This window comes from Aulonocara sp. 'chitande type north' Nkhata Bay, linkage group LG15 (genome assembly GCF_057382095.1).
Source record: "Aulonocara sp. 'chitande type north' Nkhata Bay isolate Kocher_YH1m ecotype deep benthic linkage group LG15, A_spYH_male_GT1.1, whole genome shotgun sequence".
Classification (NCBI taxonomy): Eukaryota; Metazoa; Chordata; class Actinopteri; order Cichliformes; family Cichlidae; genus Aulonocara; species Aulonocara sp. 'chitande type north' Nkhata Bay.
Genome location: NC_141358.1, coordinates 21593431 through 21616107, shown reverse-complemented (window position 1 = coordinate 21616107; position 22677 = coordinate 21593431). Strand labels below are relative to the sequence as shown.

Here is a 22677-nt window from a genome sequence, read left to right as displayed (position 1 = left end):
GGCTCTGACGTCAGTAAATTGGATAGCAAACGTCTTTTAATGCTCTATGGGAACAGGCGGTGCAGTACCAACGCATTTCTATGGACCTTTGCTCCTTCTTGTGCTGTTTAAAAACCCAGTGCATGTGCATTTCAATGGGCACTCTGCAGAGGGAAGCTCAGCATACAAATTAGACTCCGGCTGAGTGTTTTTTGCAGCTGGTTAAAGTAAAGAAACCCTTCTACAATCATGACCACTTTTGATGATATCTTAGAAGAAGCTGGGAAGTTTGGCCGCTGCCAGAAGCGTATCTTCATCCTGCTGTGTATGGTGTCCATGCCATGGGCAGGTGTGTATGTCGGGATAGTCTTCCAGGGTTTCACCCCTGATCACTGGTGTCGAGACCCTGCAGTGGTGGAGAGGAGAGAGGCATGCGGTTGGAACCTGGCAGAGAGTCGCAGGCTCACAGTACCTCTGGACAACAGCTCTGGTCAGCAGAGCAGCTGTGAGCAGTACGAGGTGGACTGGAATGCCACTGAGCTCACCTGTGACAAACAGGAGCTGGAGGACCTCAGCAGAACTCCCACAATCAGCTGCAAACATGGCTGGGAGTACGACTACGAGGGAAGACGGTCTTTTGTTACTGAGGTGGGGAACAAGAGGTCACAGCCAACACACACAGACCAAAAAACAAAACATAGACAAAATATTTTTTGAGTAAAAAAACTGAATTCAACAACATGACGCAGCTTGGAATATAGAAAACAGAAATAATGATTTGTTTTTTAAAAAAGGGGTCATTCAGTCTCGACTTAAAATAATTTTTTGCTTCTTTTGCACCTTGAAATCTGCGGCAGTGTCTGAACATGAATATCTCAAATAATATTAAAGGTAAAAGCCTGGAACTGTAATTTGGGGCAAATGCAAAAAAGGTCTGTGTTGGCTAATTAAAATATGCAAAAACAATTCAAGCCAATCTGTAAAGTCCCACGCTGATAAAGATATTTATATTTGTCTATATTTAAATATATTTATTTTGTTTTTTTAGTTATTTTATTGATTTATAATTGGTAAAATTTAGATTAAGTCTACTGCTATTGTTGCTTTTGTGGGGCAGCTTGTCATATTTGCTCAATCCAACATGAAAGTTGAATGAAAATTGCATTTTCTTTATTTTTGAGAAAGAATTTCTTAAAAAGATTCTGCATGCTTTATTTTTGCATTATAATGAAATGTAACTATATATCATTCAGAAAGCATTCTCTGGCAATGTGAAGTGTTTTTTAATTGGGTGCTCAAAGATTTTACAGAAAAATGTTCAGGCTTTTCTATTTAATAGATTTTAATGTGTGAAGGGAAAAAGTGGGTATATATATACATATCCATCTATCTTGTATGTGCAGATAACATTTTACAGCAATCATTGTAAGTGTTCTACTTTTCCTGTAATAAAATTGTTATGCATATATATATATATGACCTATGGGACCGGTATAGGAAATGAATGGGAATCCACTAATTGGTTATGAGAAGACCTGGATTGATTACGAGAAGGCCTGGATCCTGGGATGCCTAGATCTATACAAGATCAAAGGAAGGCTCTCAGGGGGCAACACTAGAGGCCAACTTCAAGCCCATAGCACAAGTCACCATCAAGGGATGGTGCGGGATCTACCAAGGAGATGCTCTGTTCCCACTGCTGTTCTGCACAGGCCTGAACCCCTGAGATCATTAACAAGACTGGCTACGGATACCGATACAGTTGTCAGCCATCTCCTGTACATGGATGACATCAAGCTATATGCCAAGAATGAATGAGGCATTGTTTTACTGATCCACACCCCCAGAATATACAGCAATGACATTGGAATGTCAGTCGGACTGGAGAAATGTAGTTGGATGATAACAAAGTACTAGAAGGCAACATTGCAGACATAGAGGACAGTTACAAGTACCTGGGGATTCCACAGATGAATGGGAACCATGAAGAGGCCGCTAGGAAAGCTGCAACCACCAACTTCCTGCAGAGGGTCAGGCAAGTCCTGAGGAGTCAGCTGAATGGTAAGAACATGATCCGGGCTATCAGCACCTACGCCCTGCCCGTGATCAGCTACCCTGCTGGGATAATAAGTGGGCCAAAGGAGGAGATAGAAGCCACTGACATCAACATCAGGAAACCCCTGACCATGCATGGAGGGTTTCACCCCAAGTCATGCACCCTGAGGCTGTACACTAAGCGGAAGGAAGGAGGCTGGGGACTAATGAGTGTCAGTACCCCAGACCAGGAGGACGCAGAAAACATCCAGGAATACATCAGGAAGATGGCCCCAACTGACAGCGTGCTCAGTGAATACCTCAGGCAACAGAAACCCTAGAATGACGAGGAAGAGGAGGAACCATCATGGAAGGACAGGCCCCTGCACGGTATGTACCACCGGCAGATAGAGAAGGTGGCTGATATCCAGAAATCCTACCAGTGGCTCCAGCAGATCCCAGGAACGACATCGGAGATCTCTGTCCAGCTAAGAGCTCAGATACAGCTGAGATACTGCGCAAGCCTCTCAAGCCCCCAGGCCTCTGGTAGAGGACCCGAGCTTGAAGGATTGACCGCCCGCAGGGGCGAGAGGGAATTTGTTTTTGTACACGTGTGTGTGTGTGTGTGTGTGTGTGTGTGTGTGTGTGTGTGTGTGTGTACACATAAATAAATACATAAATAAAAAGAGAACTGTGTTGCTCAGAGAATCTGACTACTTTGGTAAAACCTAAATATGTCCATATCCCAAGCAAAGATTTATTAATGACTAATATGGTAATTTTGTGTTGTTCATAAAATGAACAAAAACATGGGCAGCATGCCATACAATTTGTTTTGACAGATTCAGGACATTTTTCACTTTGTGTTTTCCCAGTTTGACCTGGTGTGCTCGGATGCATGGTTGGTGGACATGTTTCAGGCCACTCTGAACGTGGGGTTCCTGGTTGGAAGTATTGCCATTGGCTACCTGGCTGACAGGTTAGGCTATGATTGTGACAGTGATTGAAAATTGACTCAAAATACATTAAATTACTATCTATTTATATTTTTTTCTTGTTGTTTTTAGCACTTACATGACCAAATAATTGACATTATGTGAGACGGACTTACAGCAATGTGATGATTGTTGATGTCTGACTTCAGGTTTGGCAGGAAAATGAGCTTCCTCATATCCAACTTGCTGAATGGGGTTGCAGGGATCCTGGTGGCCGTGGCTCCAAACTACATATCTTTACTGGTTTTCAGGACTCTCTATGGGTTTGGAGTGAAAGGAGGCTGGGTAGCTGGATATGTGCTGAGTAAGACCACCTTATAACCTTTACCTTTGCTTTTCACCACAGTCAATCAAGGATAGTCATTCCCTGAACAGCTTTTACTTGCTAGCAAGGGAGACTGGTCAGAACCAGGGTTTTGGAGCTGAACGCCTTTTATTGAAAACAGTTACAGTACACACAAGCACCTCCCATAGTAAACCCCCCTATGGTTACAAAAGGGTGTGTGTGTGTGTGTGTGTGTGTGTGTGTGTGTGTGTGTGTGTGTGCGTGTGTGCGTGTGTGCGTGTGTGCGTGTGTGCGTGCGTGCGTGCGTGCGTGCGTGCGTGCGTGCGTGCGTGCGTGCGTGCAGGGTCATAAAGGCAGGAAGGTTACTAAACAACAAAACAGAACCCTCACACAGGATGTTCCATTAAATAAAACAATGCAGCCTCCCCCACCGTCCAACAGGCTGGAGAGGTGGTCAGAGACAAAGGCATGTCTTTGATCCTGCTGCTTGAACTAAGACTTACAAATTTAAGTAAAACAGTGACAACATTTAACAATTTGACTCCAACACACACCTTCCTCTATTCATCTCAGTCACAGAGATCGTGGGCGTGGAGTTCAGACGTACAGTCGGAGTAATTTACCAGATGTTCTTCAGTATCGGCATCCTCATCCTCCCTCTGCTCGCCTACTATATAACAGACTGGCGCTGGCTGCAGGTCGTCATCACCATCCCCTACATCCTGTTCCTGTCCTACTACTGGTAAGAGTCACCACAACCACATACAGCAGTATGAATGAAGTTTTATTAACCCATCTTTCAACTTTTATTTAACATATTTATTTGGGCTGTAGCCAATTTCAGTGACATGTAGGTGATTTTAAAATGTTAGAAATCTGTGTCTTGTAGTCATTTCCAAATGTTTTATAAAAGTGAGTAGTCTTCTCACTTATGCTAAAAAAAACATTATCCAGTTATTATATACATATTAATACATTTTAAATGCAGGTTTAGAATAAATGTTTTCTTTTGTAGAGCCAATGAGGGTATATTACACCAGAGGTACTGTGGAGAAAAGATATTATTACCTTTAGTTTTTTGCCGCTATGTCAACCTGTGCACCTTTAGCACTATATTTTATCAGATGCTACCCTTACGTGGGTTGTCTGTTTTGCCTGTTCTTTCTTTGTACGACCCATTAAACCTTAAAATAAAACCCAAAAATCTCTTTGTCTTAGTGAAAAAATACACGCACCTACTGATAATTTGTCATTATCAATTAAAAAAAGAAAGAATTTGTACCTTTAAATAGTTTTGTATTTAACAACAGATTTGTTGTTGACATTTTACATTTCCAGGTTCATCCCAGAGTCTCCGAGATGGCTTCTCTCTCAAAACCAAAACTCCAAAGCAGTGAAGATCACAGAGGACATAGCCAAAGAAAACAAGATGACTCTTTCCAACATCGAGGTAGCCATTGGACACAAAATCTCTGCATCTGTTACCTGGAATCAAAATCTATCAGCATATAACATGACAATTTGAAGTCTAATTCATTGTGACTTATTAAGTGAGATAAAACTTACCTTTTAGGAAATAGAAATAGATTTACATTCCTGTAAATGTGTGAGAACTGAAAATACCAGTTTGTGGACTTTGGAGAGAGAAATGTTGTCCCATTTGTGTCTGATGAAAATGTAGCTCCTCAACAGTTCTGGGTCTTGCTTGTTGTGTTTTTCATGTCATGATACACGAGATGTTTTTGGTTGGTGAAAGGTCTGGACTCCAGGCAAGCCAGTTCAGTAGCTGAACTCTTCTACTTTGAAGCCATGCTGTTTTAAAAGGTGCAATAAGCGGTTTCAAGCCTTCCATGAAAAAGACACGATCTGGATTGGATTAGACTGCATTATTTTTTGTGAGATTTTTTTTCATAGAGAAACATAGTAAAACAGGCTGAAGCTAAGGCATAAAAACAACCAGAAATACTTTTACTATGTGATGTTATATAAATGATCCTGCAGACCCTGAAAGATGATAACGCAGACTCAACCACCGCTTCCTTCATGGACCTGATCAGAACGCCAAACATGCGAAAACACACTTTTATCCTCAGCTATAACTGGTAAGGATTCAATTAAAGCAGGACACAACTGTTATTATAAATGACTCTTCTTTATCAAAAAAAAAAAAAAAATCTATTTAGGATAAAGTCTCCCAATTGCCAGTCTTGGTAGCCGGGAATCGGTCCGCCAGGACCTCCGCCTGACGCACATTGCACCAGACCCCTACGTGTGTCTCCTGCGGGTGGTGGGACTGCAGGAAGATGGGCCCATGTCCCTTTTTCGGGCTGTGCCCGGTCAGGCCCCATGGACTAAGGCCCGGCCACAAGACGCTTGGCCTTGGGCACCCTCCCCAGGCCCCTGTAACCCTATCCCGGGCAGGGTAAACTGTTCCCTTGATGTTTTCCTCACAAGGGTCTTCTGAATCGCTCTTTGTCTGGTCCCTCACCCAGGACCAATTTGCCATGGGAAACCCTACCAGGGGGCAAAAGCCCCCAGACAACATAGCCCCTGGGATCCCTTGGACAGACAAACCTCTCCACCAAGATAAGGTAGCGATTCACGGAGAGCTGAGTGTAAAAGCGAAGCTCTCAATTTACCGGTTGAGCTGTGCCCCTATGGCCACGAGCTGTGGGCAGTGACCGAAAGAACGAGATCGCGAATACAAGTGGCGGAAATGGGCTTCCTCCGAAGGGTGGCTGGCCTCTCCCTTAGAGATAGGGTGAGAAGTTCGGCCATTCGGGAGGGGCTCAGAGTAGAGCCACTGCTCCTCCACATCGAAAGGAGCCAGCTGAGGTGGTTCGGGCATCTGACAAGGATGCCCCCCTGGGCACCTCCTGGGCAAGGTTTTCCGGGCATGTCCCACTGGGAGGAGGCCCCGGGGCAGACCCAGGACACGCTGGAGAGATTATATCTCTCGGCTGGCCTGGGAACGCCTTGGTGTTCCCCCGGATAAGCTGGAGGAGGTGGCTGGGGAGAGGTAGGTCTGGGCTTCTCTGCTTGGGCTGCTGCCCCCGCGACCTGGCTCCAGATAAGCGGAAGAAAATGGATGGATGGAATTTAGGATAAAGATTCGAAGTTAATGAGATGTTTTTTCTCCCAGGTTCACCAGTGCTGTCGTCTACCAGGGTTTGATCATGAGGCTGGGCATTCTGGGAGGAAATGTCTATATCGACTTCCTCATCTCTGGCTTGGTGGAGTTTCCTGCCGCCTTCCTCATCCTGTTCACCATTGAGCGCATCGGCCGACGCCTCCCCTTCGCCACGGCCAATTTTGTAGCTGGAGTCTCCTGTTTCATCACTGCCTTTATTCCTGACAGTGAGTGATTTTATTTGGTGCTCTTGAACGTTGATTTCCAAGTTTTCTTTTAATGGTTCTGTCTGTTCTTGCAGGCATGTTTTGGTTTAAGACGGCAGTGGCATGCATCGGCCGATTGGGGATCACGATGACCTTTGAGATGGTGGTGTTTGTTAACACTGAGCTCTACCCGACGTTTGTCAGGTATAATACAGAAAATGTATTGTGTTTGGGATGAACAGGTATAATTTATACATCAACTAAGGTAATCAGTAAACAACAGTAAATTCTGTGTACAGTATAACAAAAGAACATCACAAATCACTATTGATAGAACTGTGCTCACAGAAAGCTTAGACTGCTGCCAAATCCGTTTGAAGCTGTACCTGGTAATATAAGTGTGAAACTGATCAAAATATGAACTTTTATCCTTTTCTTTTATGTCACAGTTTCAGAACCTGTCCAAATCCAGCTGTTTTTGTATTTGTATGTAGATAACTAATGTAACTGTGGATATTTAGCCTTTCAAACATGTCTTCGCATCAAAAGTTTAAAAAGTAAATATACTTTATTTTAGTAGATTAAAAGAAATGCTGTTTTTATGTCTTTAGGAACCTGGGAGTGTCTGTTTGTTCCACTCTGTGTGATGTTGGAGGCATTGTGGCTCCATTCCTGCTCTACAGACTGGCTGTGATCTGGCTGGAGCTGCCACTCATCATCTTTGGTGGGTTTTCTGAGAGTAAAAGTCAGATAAATCTGACTATCAAAGCTTAAATGCATTATTGAATTGTGTTGTGTAGGGTTTCTGGCTTTCCTGGCTGGAGGTTTGGTGCTGCTGCTCCCTGAGACCAGAGGCGTACCGCTGCCCGATACCATCGACGACATTGAGTTCCCAGAAAAGTGAGTAGTTAGTGCAGTAAGAAAATTAAGCCCCTTTAAATCCCGTCATATCTCTGTTATTGTATCTATAGTAAGTACAGATTGAGAGACTTTTTTCCCCAACACAGCACATTTAGTATTTTTGCTTAAACTGACTAAAACATATAATCAGTTATCAGAAAAGCTGTTGATTTATGTTCTGATTGACAATCAGATTTATGAATAATAATGCATGGGTGTTTTAGACTCGTAGCTTTGTAGTTGATGTGCATAACGCGACTTTGTGTTTTCAGAGCAAAGGAGAAAATCGGACTGAAGAACCAGCAGATGGTGAACCTGCTGCCCAACTACCAAAATACAGCGTCCAACAAAGATCGGGCAACTGTTTAAGCTCCTTTGCACACCAAAGTATTTATTTATGCTGTTTAACAGTGCTGCTTGTGGATATATTAGTTACTTCCTTGATTTTTATTTTAGGAGCCAATTTTAACAATTTCTCAGTTTTTCTTTGTGCACAGTGTTTAGTGTTTAGACTAACTTGTGTCTTTTTATGGAACCACGTCATACAGTTATTAAAGTTATCTTTAATGCAACCGAGCTTCAAGTATTTTCATTTAAAACATTTACTGTTATAAGATTTAAAGTGCGCCATCATCTGTGCCTTCACTTAATTAATAACCTCAGTAAACACTTTTCATATGAGTTTATGTTTTCAGTTGTCTCTTTCAACTCTTTTGTAAGCTGATGTTAACCTTTTGCATTTAGGTTTCAGAGTTTTCCACGGTACAGAAACCGTTTTAGTGAAAGTTACAAATGATCTTCTCATGGCCTCTGACAGTGGACTCATCTCTGTGCTTGTCCTGTTAGACCTCAGTGCAGCTTTCAATACTGTTGATCATAATATTTTATTACATCAATTAGAGCGTGCTATTTGTATTACAGGTACTGTGCTGCAGTGGTCTAATAGACTCCAATTTGTTCATGTTGTGGAGATCAGGGAAATATTTTACTGCTACTATTCATAACCATTATCATTAACCATTGCATTAATTCTTATTCTCATCAAAAACATTGATTGACGCTGTTGGTATTATGTTATAATTTGTATTACTGGTGTTATCATAATCACGTACTAACCTTTTCATTACAGGTGTAGTTGTAATCATTTTATATACACTTTGCATTTCTGTGCTTATTTAAAGAGTTGAAGCTCAGTCAGGTAGTTGAAGGTCGTGAACTTTGGCGCTATGATCAGACAATACGTGGTGTAAGGGATGTTGAGCTATGGAAAGAACACACAACACATATTTTACATTCTAATGGTGAGTCCTCTTCACACACACTAAGGTTAATTATGGATTTCCACAGGATTCTGTGCTAGGAGCAATTCTGCTTATACATGCTTCCCTTGGGCAGTATCATCAGAAGGCATAGTATACATTTTAACTGCTATGCTGATGACACCCAGCTTTATCTATGAAGACAGATAACACACACCAATTGGTTAAACTGTAGGAATGTCTTAAAACTAAATTAAGTCACACACAATCAAGTAGGAAACAACAACTGAATCTTTATCTTGTATTTCACTCAATGTAACCACAAAGAAGTAGATTTGTAATGCATTTTCTGTAAAGCATGGCTTCTAAAAAAAAAAAAAAAAGTTTAACCTGTTACAGAAACATTTTCATTGCTTTTGAAACCAGTAAGCTGCTCTGCTTTTAGTCTATCCACTTCAGGAGAGAATAGAAAACCGAAAAACTCCATGTCATGAAGTCAATCATTGCCAGAGCAGAACAATATATACAGGTTAAGACATCCTCAGTAAACACACTGCAGATGATAGCTTTTAGTTGGCTTTGATGGTTGTGTCTAACCAGTCCTTAAACTTAGACACTCGAGCGTAGACACCAGGTTTCATGGCATTGGCGCAGCCCAGACCCCACGATGTGACACCCTGCACGACGAACTTGTTCTGCTCATAGCACACCAGAGGACCACCGCTGTCACCCTACAGGAGGAGAACACATGTGTAGAAATAACTACAGTTTTTGATTATGTTTAAGTTAACAGCTGCTGAAACCAGCCTAAAAAAGAGCAGGAAACACGAAGGAAGTTGGGTTTTTTTCTGCATTATTGTGTAAGCAATAAACTAGTGCATATTTGCCAAATAAACAAACTATTTGGAATATTAAAAATCTCTTTCTTAGAAAGTAAACATATTTGTGTTAAAATGATGGGGGTAAAAGTGAGAATGGCTCAGGAAATAAGCCAAATACCTGAAACTACAAAAACAAAACATTCGTATTTAGTTATTTCCCATCCATTTTAGAAGCAACACAAATTTTCTATGTCTACAGTCCACACTGTAAATATTTGGGCTTGTTTTTCCATGTTTCCATGTCTAATGAATGTGTATGTTTAATCAAAATATGTTTGTGCCAATACTGAAAGTGATGTGTGCTGTTTAGCCTTTTTAACACACAATAGACAAAGTCAAGTGTTTACTTAAATCCTCAAGAGTGTTGATGACACTCTTTGCAGCCATGCAAATAACCTTTGATCTTTGTCTTTAAATTGTGCTACTCGGGTTGACTGAAATTCTCCAACATTTCTATAATAATTTTCTGGAAAGAACCCCAATAACTCTGGCAAACCAAAGAACTTCCTCTGTGAACTTTTGCAGAATCACCTGACAAAAAATGTCTGATCTTTAACCTCCCAGCTAAATAGTGAAAAGTCTGTTTGTTGCTCGAGTGAAATTGATGTTTGAATGACACAAACAGCTGACCACTGCATTCACCAAAGTGAGTTTACTACTTTCTGTATGCTCCATCAAAGCAGCTCTTTCACCTCACACACTTGAAGAATTTTCAGTATTTGAAACTGCTTGCCTGTTGAGTGCTACATGTAAGAAAGGACAGCTGTGAAATATAGCCCAAGCCGGTTTTCCCCAAATGCATGTGTAAGAAAGCAAATTCATAATATTTGATTCTTATATTTTTCATTTGCATAGCCACATCATTACTCCTCATACTGTTTGACAACTTCAGCTTGAAAGATGTCAAACTATGAGTGAGCTCTTTTTAATTTTCTTTTTCAAGGACAACATATCCCTGCAACAAACCCTTGCAACTGGGTACGCCATGTTAAAACTGCCATTTTTCCCACACAGTTCTTTCTATGTTGATGTAAACCTATTCATATTAAAGCTACGACTTGGAATGTTAATGTACTCAGAAAATCCTTACTGTATAAACCACATATGGAAGAACGGATGTAAAAAGTTAAAACAAGTATGTGTAGTTTTAGCTGGACTAACAGGTTTTATTTAATATAATTAAACATTCGTATCAAAAGCATAAATTACCTGTTATACAATCAGATTTTTCCAAGTATTGGATTATTGTACAGTTCCACATGCAAGTTATTTGATTTTGGTCATTTTATCTGTAAATTTCACAAATGTCAAAGCATCTTTGAGTTTATATTAAATTACATTAACGGGCCATTCGATCCCTATACAACCGTTGCAAGAGCTTGGTTCGCATTGCCGGCAATAAGTCGGACTCGTTCCCGGTGGGTGATGGGCTCCGCCAGGGCTGCCCTTTGTCTCCGGTTCTGTTCATAATTTTTATGGACAGGATTTCTAGGCGCAGCCAAGTGGCGGAGGGCTTTCGCTTTGGTGGCCTCAGAATCTCATCTCTGATTTTTGCGGATGATGTGGTTCTGTTGGCTTCATCGGGTGAGGGCCTCCAGCTCGCACTGGAACGGTTCGCAGCCGAGTGTGAAGCAGCGGGAATGAGGATCAGCACCTCCAAATCTGAGGCCATGGTTCTCAGCCGGAAAAGGGTGGAGTGTCCACTCCGGGTCGGGGATGAGTTCCTGCCCCAAGTGGAGGAGTTCAAGTATCTTGGGATCTTGTTCGCGAGTGATGGGAGAAGGGAGCCGGAGATCGACAGACGGATTGGGGCTGCAGCTGCAGTAATGCAGACGCTGCACCAGTCCGTCGTGGTGAAGAGGGAGCTGAGTGTAAAAGCGAAGCTCTCGATTTACCGGTCGATCTACGTCCCTACCCTCACCTATGGCCACGAGCTGTGGGTAGTGACCGAAAGAACGAGATCATGAATACAAGCGGCGGAAATGAGCTTCCTCCGAAGGGTGGCTGGTCTCTCCCTTAGAGATAGGGTGAGAAGTTCGACCATCCGGGAGGGGCTCAGAGTAGAGCAGCTGCTGCTCCACATCGAAAGGAGTCAGCTGAGGTGGTTCGGGCATCTGACAAGGATGCCCCCTGGGCACCTCCTGGGTGAGGTGTTCCAGGCATGTCCCACCGGGAGGAGGCCCCGGGGCAGACCCAGGACACGCTGGAGAGATTATATCTCTCAGCTGGCCTGGGAACGCCTTGGTGTTCCCCCGGATAAGCTGGAGGAGGTGGCTGGGGAGAGGGAGGTCTGGGCCTCTTTGCTTAGGCTGCTGCCCCCGCGACCCGGCCTCGGACAAAGCGGATGAAGATGGATGGATGGATGGATGGATGGATGGGTGGAGAATAATTAACTGTTTGAATTTACTATAGAAACATTATTACTATTACTAAATTCTATGTTGAACTGTTGTAAACAAATGAAACATTTATATATCTGATTTTTTCAGTCATTAGTTTCTGGAAATCTATTCAAATATGTCAGGTCAGTAAGATGAAGTAAAACACACACATTTTATAAACATTCCCCAGTTTTCATAGGTTTGTGTTTTTCATACCCGGCAGCTGTCCGCTCCTCCCTCGATATATCCGGCACACATCTCGTTGTTTTGAACTCTGCCATTCAGGTATTCTGGTAGATTACACACCTTGTTCTCGATAATCGGAAAACCCTCTTCTTTCAGGACACCATCGCCTCCTGTACCTGCCAACACACCTGTGTGCAATTACCTTCCTCCTCCTCATGGCCATCATCATAAGATGTGTAGCAATACATGTACAGTGGAGTTGACCAAACTGCTAAACCTCCCTGTCCAAGATGTAATGTGTTTAATTAACAAAGAATCATTAATTAGAAATTATGTTCAAAAATAGTAATTATTGCTGGTCGATATAGAGCCACAGTAAAGCTTATTGTTCAAATCCTGCCACTTGCTGGTGAAAGGTTTTCATTGCACTCAATGATTTTCCTTCTGTGTCAATCATCTCTACATTGGCATTTCTAAAGTGTGCGAATGAGTTTTTCAGCTTACAGTGTATCATGAGTTGTAAAGCAACTGTGAAAACATTTCAAACATTTGTTTTAAACATTTTCTTTAATCAAGAACAAAAATGCTAGAAAAAGATGTGAATGGGTATCACTATAGCACTAATACATCTTTGTTAGGAAAAAACTAACTTCAAATGAAACAGAAGAAAATAAAACTTGTGAAACAGTGGCTATTATCAACAAGAAAATCCTGCCTACTTGATGTCCCACCTATGTTTATGAGGACCAGATGTGGCTTCAAACAAACTTTGATTAAAAGCACATAAACGTGTGATTTGTATCAGTTTGTATCAGTCAGTTTTTACTCTGTCATTACAATAAGATCCACAGACATTAAAAAAAAAGCACACATCTATGTGACGTACCTTGAGTCTCACCCCATCCAGTTACAAAACACTCTGCTGTACTGGAAACTATATAGTCCTTTTCTGGGAGACAAGCTGGCTGCACGTTATCATTTATTATAGCAGGGCTGAAAGAAATGCAAATATCTTTAATGGCATTCACAAGATTAAACTCGTGTCAACAAGTTACTTATTTTTCTGCATACTCCGTTCCAAAAAGGTTGGGACACTGAGCCAAATGTAAATAAGTTAATATCACATAATATAATATAACAATTTTAATGCATGGGTGTTACCATTTTATTGCTAGTATGTATCATATTGTTACCAGTTTGTCACTAAGCTATTGCTAATTGGTTTAACTCATGGGGATACTTTTGCGCCTATATTATTACACAATTACATACATTTTAATGTAATATTATTCCAGTATGATTACTCTTCATACAACATAACACTTATACATTACTTCCACATTATTGGCTACTCGTTTCCACCTTATTACCCCACTATTATGATAGTATAAGCAAGCTGTAATAGACGGTGCTACCCATTCACGGCTAATTATAGATGAATTTGACTGAATTTTTTTCACACTTTCTTTTCATAGATATTGTGATAATTGTAATATCAGATGGATAACTAAATAATTAATAGACAGTATCTGTATGCTGGATTAAAGTATGAGAGCCTGTTTTCTAACAAGTCTGGTAGCTGAGTCTCAGTGTTAATACTTTCAAAAACACATATTTCATCCATGCTTCAGTCCTTCAGGTTAGCTAAGATCAAAGTTCAGATCTGCACCAAGTTGTTTGTGTAATATCATTAATAGCTGACCCAGGATGATTAGACCCATACTGACCTCTCTAGTTTAAGCAGAGCAATATCTGCTCTGTTTGGTCCCATTACTATTTTCTCAAGTCTCCTCTCTTGTTTCGATGGCTCATTGCCTCTCTCCGTGTGGATACCCAGGAATACCTTGTAGGCTGAAGGCCAAATGGAGCTGGTGGAATAATCAATCACTGTTTGAGTTATTGCAGAATTTGATTTTAATTGTTAATGGTGGTCCTGTTCCTACCTCTCAAAGCAGTGAGCAGCAGAAAGGACCCACTGAGGGTCGATCAGAGTTCCTCCGCAGACATGTTTTCCTATACTAGTAGAAATAGAAACAGGTGTTTCTTTCACAATACAGACGAGATGCAGCAGCAGCTTGCTTTCAAAAACAAATGAACTAAAAAGTGAACAGACAAACAAAACCCAGGCCAAAATCAATATAAAATACTGTAACATATCACTATTAACATTCAATGTATTTATTTCTATAACTACAAGAACAAGTCTTTACAGTATTTACAGTTAACAGTCAAAAGTATTTAAATTACTCTGTACATGTTATATTATGAATGTAAGTCCTTTTGGTGTTATTTTCTCACCTGGTTCGGAGGCTGATTTGCCAGGGCCATGAGTGAGGATTCGACACGCAGCCGCCGACAAGACGACTAAAACAACGTTTTGGTTTGATTACTGGTGTTCCGCACTTCATTTCAACTATAAAGCAGTAGTTCATTGTCATGAATTCTCAGAAGATGAGTGAAACAAAAACACTGAATTAGTTTAAACTTTAAACTTTATAGTCTCATTAGCAACAAGCCAATGGAAAAGTTTGCACAAAAATAGGTTTATTAATCCATTTTACTCACTAAATGGATTTTATCTGGTATCTCTAGCATGTCTTGGTTAGCTGGACAATAATTCAGCAGCACCATGTATTGCCTCACAGTGTCAAAGTCATGTGCTGGGATCCATCAGCTGGCTGTGTGAACATGTTCCATTGCATTTTAGGTTACTGTAGATTAAAAAGACTGGACATCTCTATGTGGTAATCCTGCACTTTTTACCCTCTGAAATCTGGGACAGGCTCCAGTCTCCACACATTATTGAGATCAAGAGATTCTGCTCTTTTGGTTTGGCTTTGGCTCTTATGGCCTCATTTAGCATCACTCTATGCCTTCTATTTAGGTATAATTTAACAAATACGAATGGTTTGTGTTTTTGTAAGCAATTTTTTACTGTTAAATTAAGTTTTACTTTTGTGTATTTACCACTACTGGGGAGAACAAACATGGGGTTTGAGGCCTGGACAGAAGTGTTTTGTTTTCCAGAGTGGAAAATAGCTAGAGGTCAGTGGGTATCATCTCAGTCAAGTCCTAATCTGTTTGTCTGGGGTGATTTGTTTTGGTTTGAATTGCAAAAAGCCATGGTACACCTGCAGCAGAAGTACAGCTGCACAGACTGTTGAACAGTTCTGAGAAGTATTTTTAGGTTTGTTGTTGATCCTGCTCTGATGGATATTTTCATATGTGTACCTGGCCTGTATCACTACACTCACTGGCTTTAGAAAGTCTGCCCACTACCATCTTTCCCATGATGGTATGATTGTGTGTCTTTGCACATAGTGTGCCGATCAAAATAAAGTTCCAACTCTGTCTGCCTGGATTCTCAGCAGAGCTGAACAGGATTTGGCTCTCCCAAACAAGTCAGCTCTTCACATTCACTTACTGCCATTTGTCTTTATCTTTAATTATCTGAAGTCCAAAGAGAAAAAAATATTTATTATCATCACTGGCACCTACTAGCTGCAAAGAGGTATTAGTCCTATTTCCACTTCTAAATAATGGGATTTATAGTAGCATGATAGAGCGGTGCAGCATAGATAGAGACAGAGATTTTTTATTGTTGAGACAATGTGTGAATTTCTCTGACCAAAACAATATTTGTTTGATAGTTGCTAATCTCATTGAACTAAGTGAGATATTCACTGTTGTTAACATGGTTAGAATACCAGAACACATGTGGATAGAATCAGACCCAGGTTGAGATGAGTGAATAGAAAGCAAGGGTTACTACAGTCTGCAGTTCAGACTGAGCATCATTCATGCTGATAGAGTGGTTAAAAAGGTTGGTAGATGGTAACAAATTAAAATAAAACACACTGAATCTGAATGCCAACACAAACAATGTTCATATACCACAGTCAGGGATCTGGCAGTGTTCCCATATCCTGTCCCTATCAGTAGTGTAGCACCACGGTCCAATTATATCGTTGTCTGGATTTCTGCAGCTCTGATAGTGGACAGAGAAGTTAGAAGCTAGAAAAAAAATCTGTTCTTACCACAAAGAGTTTTTATTGCAACACCCACGCACTTACATTGCCGTCCAGACCCTTGGTGGGGTGAGTCTCTGGGGTGAAGCTGATGTGACTGTGAGGAGTCTGAGAACTCCACGCCTGGCATGTCACACCATTCGCAGTAACAGAGGTTGGACCTCGGTATGTCGCTCCATTTCCGATCTTGCAGTCTAAAACAGCCGCAGCGAAACAGGGGAAGTAAATGAAAGGTCAAACAAACTGGCAAGGAAGCACAACATGTGACACTTAAAGCTGATTCACCTTTTTCCGGTGGAGTCTGGATGGCAATGGAGGTGATGTGTGGCCGAGGAGAACTGACTTCTGAAGGTCTGACAGAGCATCTCTTCAAGTTGCAGTGCTCCCAGCGGACTGCGGGGTCTGTAGTGAAACACCAGGGAGCTTGGTCCCCGTCAGGGTTCCTGCACAGATTCCCTCTGAGGTCCCTGTTGTAAAAAAAAAAAAGCCCCTGAAACTTTAAGACATCAACCTATTAAACAAGATATTTTTATAGAGTTATAGAGTTACATATAGAGTTAAGCCCAGAGAGGGGGCTTAATAAATAGATGGATCTAATTGGGGTTGGAAAATTTGTTTTTTGTTTTTTTGCCAGTCAGAATTCTGACTGCTAAAAATTTTCAAAAATTAAAATTCATGGATTTTACCACATAGGTTTAAGGTACATCTTCAGCATACTAACATTCTTCTTGTATGTAGTGATGAATTCCTGGTTCATGTTTGTGTTAGAATATAGTTTTTTTTTTATAATTTTTTTCCCCCTCTCAAGGTCAGCTGTCTTATCCTCTTGTGTCATCCTGTTGTGTTAGCCATAAAAACTGAATGTGTTTAATACTTACGCATCAGGGTAGGCTTCTGGAGTTTTGTAATGTCTGTGAGGAGTCATGGAGCTCCAACTTTGACATTCTTTTCCACTGATGGTCTCTGATGTTATGCCCCGATAACTGAAACCGTTCCCTTCATAGCAGTCTTCCTCATTTGGGGGGATCACTGGATCACCTGCAGCAAGGGATATTGAAAGGGGGGAGATTCACTCATTTTTGAAACACAAGGACGAGATAGATTAACTAACACTATACCTTGTGTGCGTGCAACCCCACACCGTGGCACGTTGCAGTACTCCCAGCGTTTGCTGGGGTCAGTTGTGTAGCACCAGGGCATCAGTTCATTGTTGGGGTTACGACAGTAGTTATTATCCAGACCTCTGACAAAGAAGATGAAAACATATTTGCACTGAAAAAATAATTTTGAACAGATTTCTTCTTTCTTTTCTCATATTTTTCTCATAAATGTTACTGAATAAATTCAATGAACATTTCAAACCATCTAATGTAAAGTAATATTAAACATTTTCTTTTTTGTTCTTTTTACAGTTCTTTTTAAATAAAAAGTATGCAGTGTTTACTTAATATAAAAATAAGTCAAAGGAGCTTGCAAAGAAAAGCATCTGGACTTCTTTAAGTTACTTGAAGACGTTTCACCTCTCATCCGAGAAGCTTCTTCAGTTCTAAGGTCAAATGGTGGAGAGTCCCAGATATAAACCTAGTGGGAGTAACCCCCCACAGAGGGACAAAAGGACCCCTGATGATCCTCTAATCGCCTGAGCCAAGGTGTGAAACTGGGTGTGGGTCCCAATCAGCCAGAGTTTCGGGTGAGCTCATTGTGAAACCTGGCCCCACCTTATCATGCGAATTCCTGAGGTCAGATGGCCCAGGATGTGAGTGGGCATTAAGACGTCTGGGAAGGGATCTCAAAACTGGATTATAGATGGCAGAGAGTTGGTGTCGTAAACCCCCGCAAAGATGGTCGCTCACAGTGGACATAGATGGCTTCTTTCACTCCTCTTTCAAACCATCTGTCCTCTCTGTCCAAAATGTGAACATTGGCATTTTGGACAGAGAGGACAGATGGTTTGAAAGAGGAGTGAAAGAAGCCATCTATGTCCACTGTGAGCGACCATCTTTGAACAGAGGCGGTGGTTTACAGACAATCACACACACACACTCCTCATCGGACGGACTCTGTTGCAATACATCCGTTTGTCATGGACCCCACCGGTAACATTTGAACTTAAAAAGACTAATCTTTTACTTGTTCACAATTTTATTTTTATTCTATTTTTTTGCTACTTTGGGGGAAATTTTTATACTTGAAGTTCTGTTAAAACCTGTTGTAATCCTGTGTTGTTCACAAATTTCTTTTAAAAGGCTTAACATCACTGAAGTACTTTTAAGCCACACAACAGTGTTTGTCTGGTTCCTCTGCTGTTCATGTACCAGAGCTCTAAGGGTCGTTCTTAATCTTCTGATACTAGCCCAAAATTACTCATATACAGTACCAATGGATAATAATAATGGATTGCATTTATATAGCACTTTTCAAGACCCTCAAAGCGCTTTACAATTCCACTATTCATTTTACAAGACGAACTGCCAACTCTTGAGCCACGATTACCCTAATAACCAAGGTAATGACTCCACGTAGGTGCTACACACACTAGAGCTGAAAACTATTGACAAAAACTCCCACTAATATTTGGTTCACCACGTTAGGATGGACATTAATTCCTGGATACAGCTCTTACTTGCAAGGGTAGTTTTCTGGGGACTGGTTGTGTTTATGTGGCACCTGAGCCGACCAGCTCTGGCACGTTTTGCCAGACTCAGTTACAGCAATTGTTCCTCGGTATGCTACACCTTCCCCGGTGACACAGTCGACCTCTGGGACAATGGTGGAAGGTTCAGCAGCTGAAGACGGAAGAAAAGATGTATTTCATGTACAATCCAGCAAAAAAAGAAGTGAAGCATATTGTCTGTATTTTGTTGTCTTTTATACTTTCTTACAACTTCATTTATATAAAGTCTCCTTTAGTTCTATTCTTCCTTTTCTGTTATTCATTTTACTTATACTTTTAAGTAGTTTCTGGCAGTGGATGATGGTAGCTTGAGTTTATCTAAATATATATATTTCAATGTTTATTCAACATGGATTTCTGAATGGGCTGTTGTGTTTTGTCTACAAGCTGCTGAATTGGGATTTTGCCATCAATAAAGAACACCTGAAATAAATGTTGCCTGCTTAACTCTGCACCTTGATTGGATTTAATCATGGTACTTAAAATAGCAGGTCACTATAACATTAGTTGAACTTGAATAAACTGAATTTAAATACTTTGCTGCCTGTAAATAGATTGAGCAACAAAAACTATGAAGTTTGAATGTCTGGTTTCATTGGAACATGAATATATTTGTTTGTCTGCAACAACTCTTGCACATGACATTCTTAATTTATGACCATCATGCTAATTGTGTTGCAGAAGAACACGCTGGGCAACAAACAACAGCTGTGAAAGCCTTTTTGTGGTTCATTAATGAGGAAACATTTAAAAATGGAGACTTACTGCAGCGCGGTATGGCGCAGTAGTCCCACCGTTTGGATGGGCTAGTGGTGAAGCACCATGGTCGGGGATCTCCATCTGGATTTCTGCAGTAGTTCTCCTCAAGATATTTTTGTGGTAGACTGCACAGAGTATAAGAAGAAGTATCCAGAAAGTAATCCAGAAAAGGCTTGTTAAACTCACAAAGGTTTTGCACTTACCTGCTGGGATGGTAGTCATGGTTGTGAGGTTTCTGAGAGTCCCAGCGTTGGCAGGTGAAGCCGTTTTCAGTGGTGGAGATTTTTCCTTTGTAGTCCTCACCATTGCAGACTATACATTCCTCTGGGAAGGAAAATCCCTGATGTATCTGATATGCTGGGCCATGGATAGCAGATAATGTTGTCCCAAATTATATATTAGTATTAAACCAAATGAAGACCATTGAATGTAAAATAGCTGCTAGAGTATAATTAGATATGTGTGTGTGTGTGTGTGTGTGTGTGTGTGTGTGTGTGTGTGTGTGTGTGTGTGTGTGTGTGTGTGTGTGTGTGTGTTACCAGAGCAGCTGGGTACGTTGCAGTGCTCCCAGCGTTTCTGGGGGTCAGTGGTGTAACACCAGGGTCCCCCTTTGTCCCCATCAGGGTTTCTGCAGAAGTTGGACTCCAGATCTGCTCGTGGGTGGCTCTGTGGCGTGAAACTGCAGCAGAAACATTAACAAAAATTAATGTAATCAATAAAATACAAAATTTTATTGATGACTTATAAAGCACTGAATGGACAGGCTCCAGAATATCTGTCTGACTTACTGCAGCGTTATATGCCCTTTAGAGCTCTTAGATCTTGGTCACATCTAAGTCGAGACTGGTTCACAGAGGTGACCGGACGTTTGCGGTTGTGGCGCTGAAATTGTGGAATGATTTACCTCTCCACATTAGAAAGGCCCCGACCGTCAATCTTTTCAAATCCAATCTTAAAACACATTTTTACTCATTGGCTTTCAACACTGCATGAGAGTTACTATCTATCTACTTACTCATCTGTTACCTGGTATTCGTTATTTGTTATTGATGTCGTTTGTTATTGATGTCATTTGTTACTGTGCAATTTTTATGTTTGCACAGCACTTTGGCCAACATTTTGTTGTTATTAAATGTTCTATAGAAATAAAATAATAATAAAAAGATAAGAAATGGTTAAGTTAAATCAGTTGAATACATACTTTGGCCTGTGTGGGTAGCTTGCGTCCCATCTCTGACAGACCTGTTCTGATTTTGTTCTGGACTTTGTTCCTCTGTAATCTGTTCCTATCCCATTTGCGCATTCTAAGAAATATTCTAGAAAAGAAAAGAAAAAAGAAACAACAGGACTCTACTATTGTGTTGTATTCAATCAGATTGAACCACAGTAGTGTTTAACTTGCAATCCAGCTCCACTGTGTTTGCAGACACAGTCCAAACATCATTGATCATGACACATTGGCTAAAAATTAACCACAATGTTAGGAAAACTAAAAAGATCACACAAACCAGAGTAGAACAGTCACCAGAGACAAAGAAAATAAAATGCAAAAACAGACATTTCAGTCTTATATCACTTATATCAGGAATTTGAAGATCATTACCGTTTTTTTCATATAAAGCTGTGTTTCTTCTGCGCATGATATTCTCTGTTTTAGAGTTTGCAGCTGCTGTCCAGCACTCGCTGTCGTTTTCATCATACATAAAAGTCCTGTTTTTAAAAAAAGTACATATGTATATAAATGTAGTGTGTGTGCGCACTGTTTAATACCCAAGATGAAAACAATTGGGAGTGTGAGGTATGAACTTACCTGCATGTGAAGAGGGTTTCAGTGTTGCATTTGGTAGCACATTCGGCCAAAGTGCTGACTGAATACATTCGTTTATTCAGTGAGAGGATCCATGCCCCTTCAGTTCTGGAGTAGCCCTCTATCTCAGTAGCACCAACTGCAATCATACACACACACAAAAAAAAATCCCCCAAAGCTTTATTTATTAACTGATTGATTTGTTAGCTTATTCTTTGCTGTTTGCCTGAACATTTCCAAAATTATTTAAGCTTCTGTTACATTACTGGGATGTAATTAAGGTAGATAGGATAAAAAATGTAAGAAAAATCACTTTCTTTTGTTGATTTGACCTAATCTTGAATCAGAAAGTCTACATTATTAGTTACACTGGTGGATACTCTTATTAAGCATGTCGAAATTTTCAAATGGGGATGTCAATGTATTTACAAATGATCCTACTAAGGAAAAATTCACGCTTCCGATTCCTCTAAACACTAGGTTTCAGGATTTTTTTTTCTATTTTTTCATTCTGTATGATGGCATTGAGAGTTGATATCTCTATTTTGGTCATCACAGCCACACAGGTGTGTCTATTAGCATAGAAGCCCCGCCTACCTCCACTCAAACCTTCTGTTTGCAAGAGATAGTCAATCAGATAAAAGACAGCTAAAGAAGGTCGTTTTAGACCATAGATGGGCTGAGAGAAATTCCATCCATTACATCCATTATATAAAACATCTTTGCTTTGAGCCCACAGTTAACATCATCTATCAGTTGTAGACATGAGGTTTAGCTTTAAATTGATTATTCAATGCTGTCTGTTCTGACCTGTTTCCATTACATTTATGTGGCTGTGTGAACAAAAACTCTGCATTTAAGATCCTAATACATATCGATGAGGCACTCTCACAGTGAATCCAACAACTGCCTCTTCAATGGCTATGATACATTTATTAATAATTATCATTCAAAGATGAATATCTTACCACTGCAGAGCAAAGCTCCAAGGAGGAAAGCTGCTGTGTTCAGGTCCATGGTGAGACCCTAATATGATCAGATACCTCCTGGTTTATTGTTGGACTTCTTTTAGCATGTTGGGAGGACCAATAGGACAGCTCAGTTATTAGTTAATCATTGTCCTGACAAGGACAGCAAAAGGGCAGCAGGTCGAAATCCTTGTTTATGAGAGA

The 22677-nt window shown here is 40.7% G+C and overlaps 2 protein-coding genes across 4 annotated transcripts; one reads left to right on the top strand and one right to left on the bottom strand.

The window, feature by feature from the left end:
- Positions 1-129: 129 nt before the first annotated feature.
- LOC147312993 (solute carrier family 22 member 2-like) lies at positions 130-8074 on the top strand. The gene is made up of 11 exons (XM_086264940.1): positions 130-627; positions 2889-2992; positions 3158-3312; positions 3868-4036; positions 4633-4744; positions 5296-5396; positions 6437-6651; positions 6726-6834; positions 7242-7354; positions 7431-7530; positions 7803-8074. Exons 1-11 carry the CDS (start codon positions 229-231, stop codon positions 7897-7899), a joined length of 1674 nt encoding a protein of 557 aa, XP_086121066.1. The 5' UTR covers positions 130-228; the 3' UTR covers positions 7900-8074.
- Positions 8075-9062: 988 nt separating this feature from the next.
- Positions 9063-22584, bottom strand: LOC147312992 (plasminogen-like). Of its 3 annotated transcripts, none has more exons than XM_086264937.1 (19): positions 22474-22584; positions 21509-21644; positions 21302-21408; positions 20900-21014; positions 20238-20377; positions 19902-20055; positions 19705-19823; positions 18889-19051; positions 17384-17508; positions 17144-17303; positions 16551-16732; positions 16311-16459; positions 16132-16225; positions 14536-14650; positions 14181-14255; positions 13965-14105; positions 13124-13230; positions 12268-12413; positions 9063-9520 (listed from the first exon to the last, which is right to left on the bottom strand). In XM_086264937.1, exons 1-19 carry the CDS (start codon positions 22520-22522, stop codon positions 9359-9361), a joined length of 2439 nt encoding a protein of 812 aa, XP_086121063.1. In that variant the 5' UTR covers positions 22523-22584; the 3' UTR covers positions 9063-9358. The 3 variants fall into 3 exon arrangements, with proteins under 3 accessions (XP_086121063.1, XP_086121065.1, XP_086121064.1); XM_086264939.1 differs by having other exon boundaries at positions 14181-14250; positions 14536-14601; XM_086264938.1 differs by having other exon boundaries at positions 19902-20022.
- Between the last annotated feature and the right edge of the window lie 93 nt (positions 22585-22677).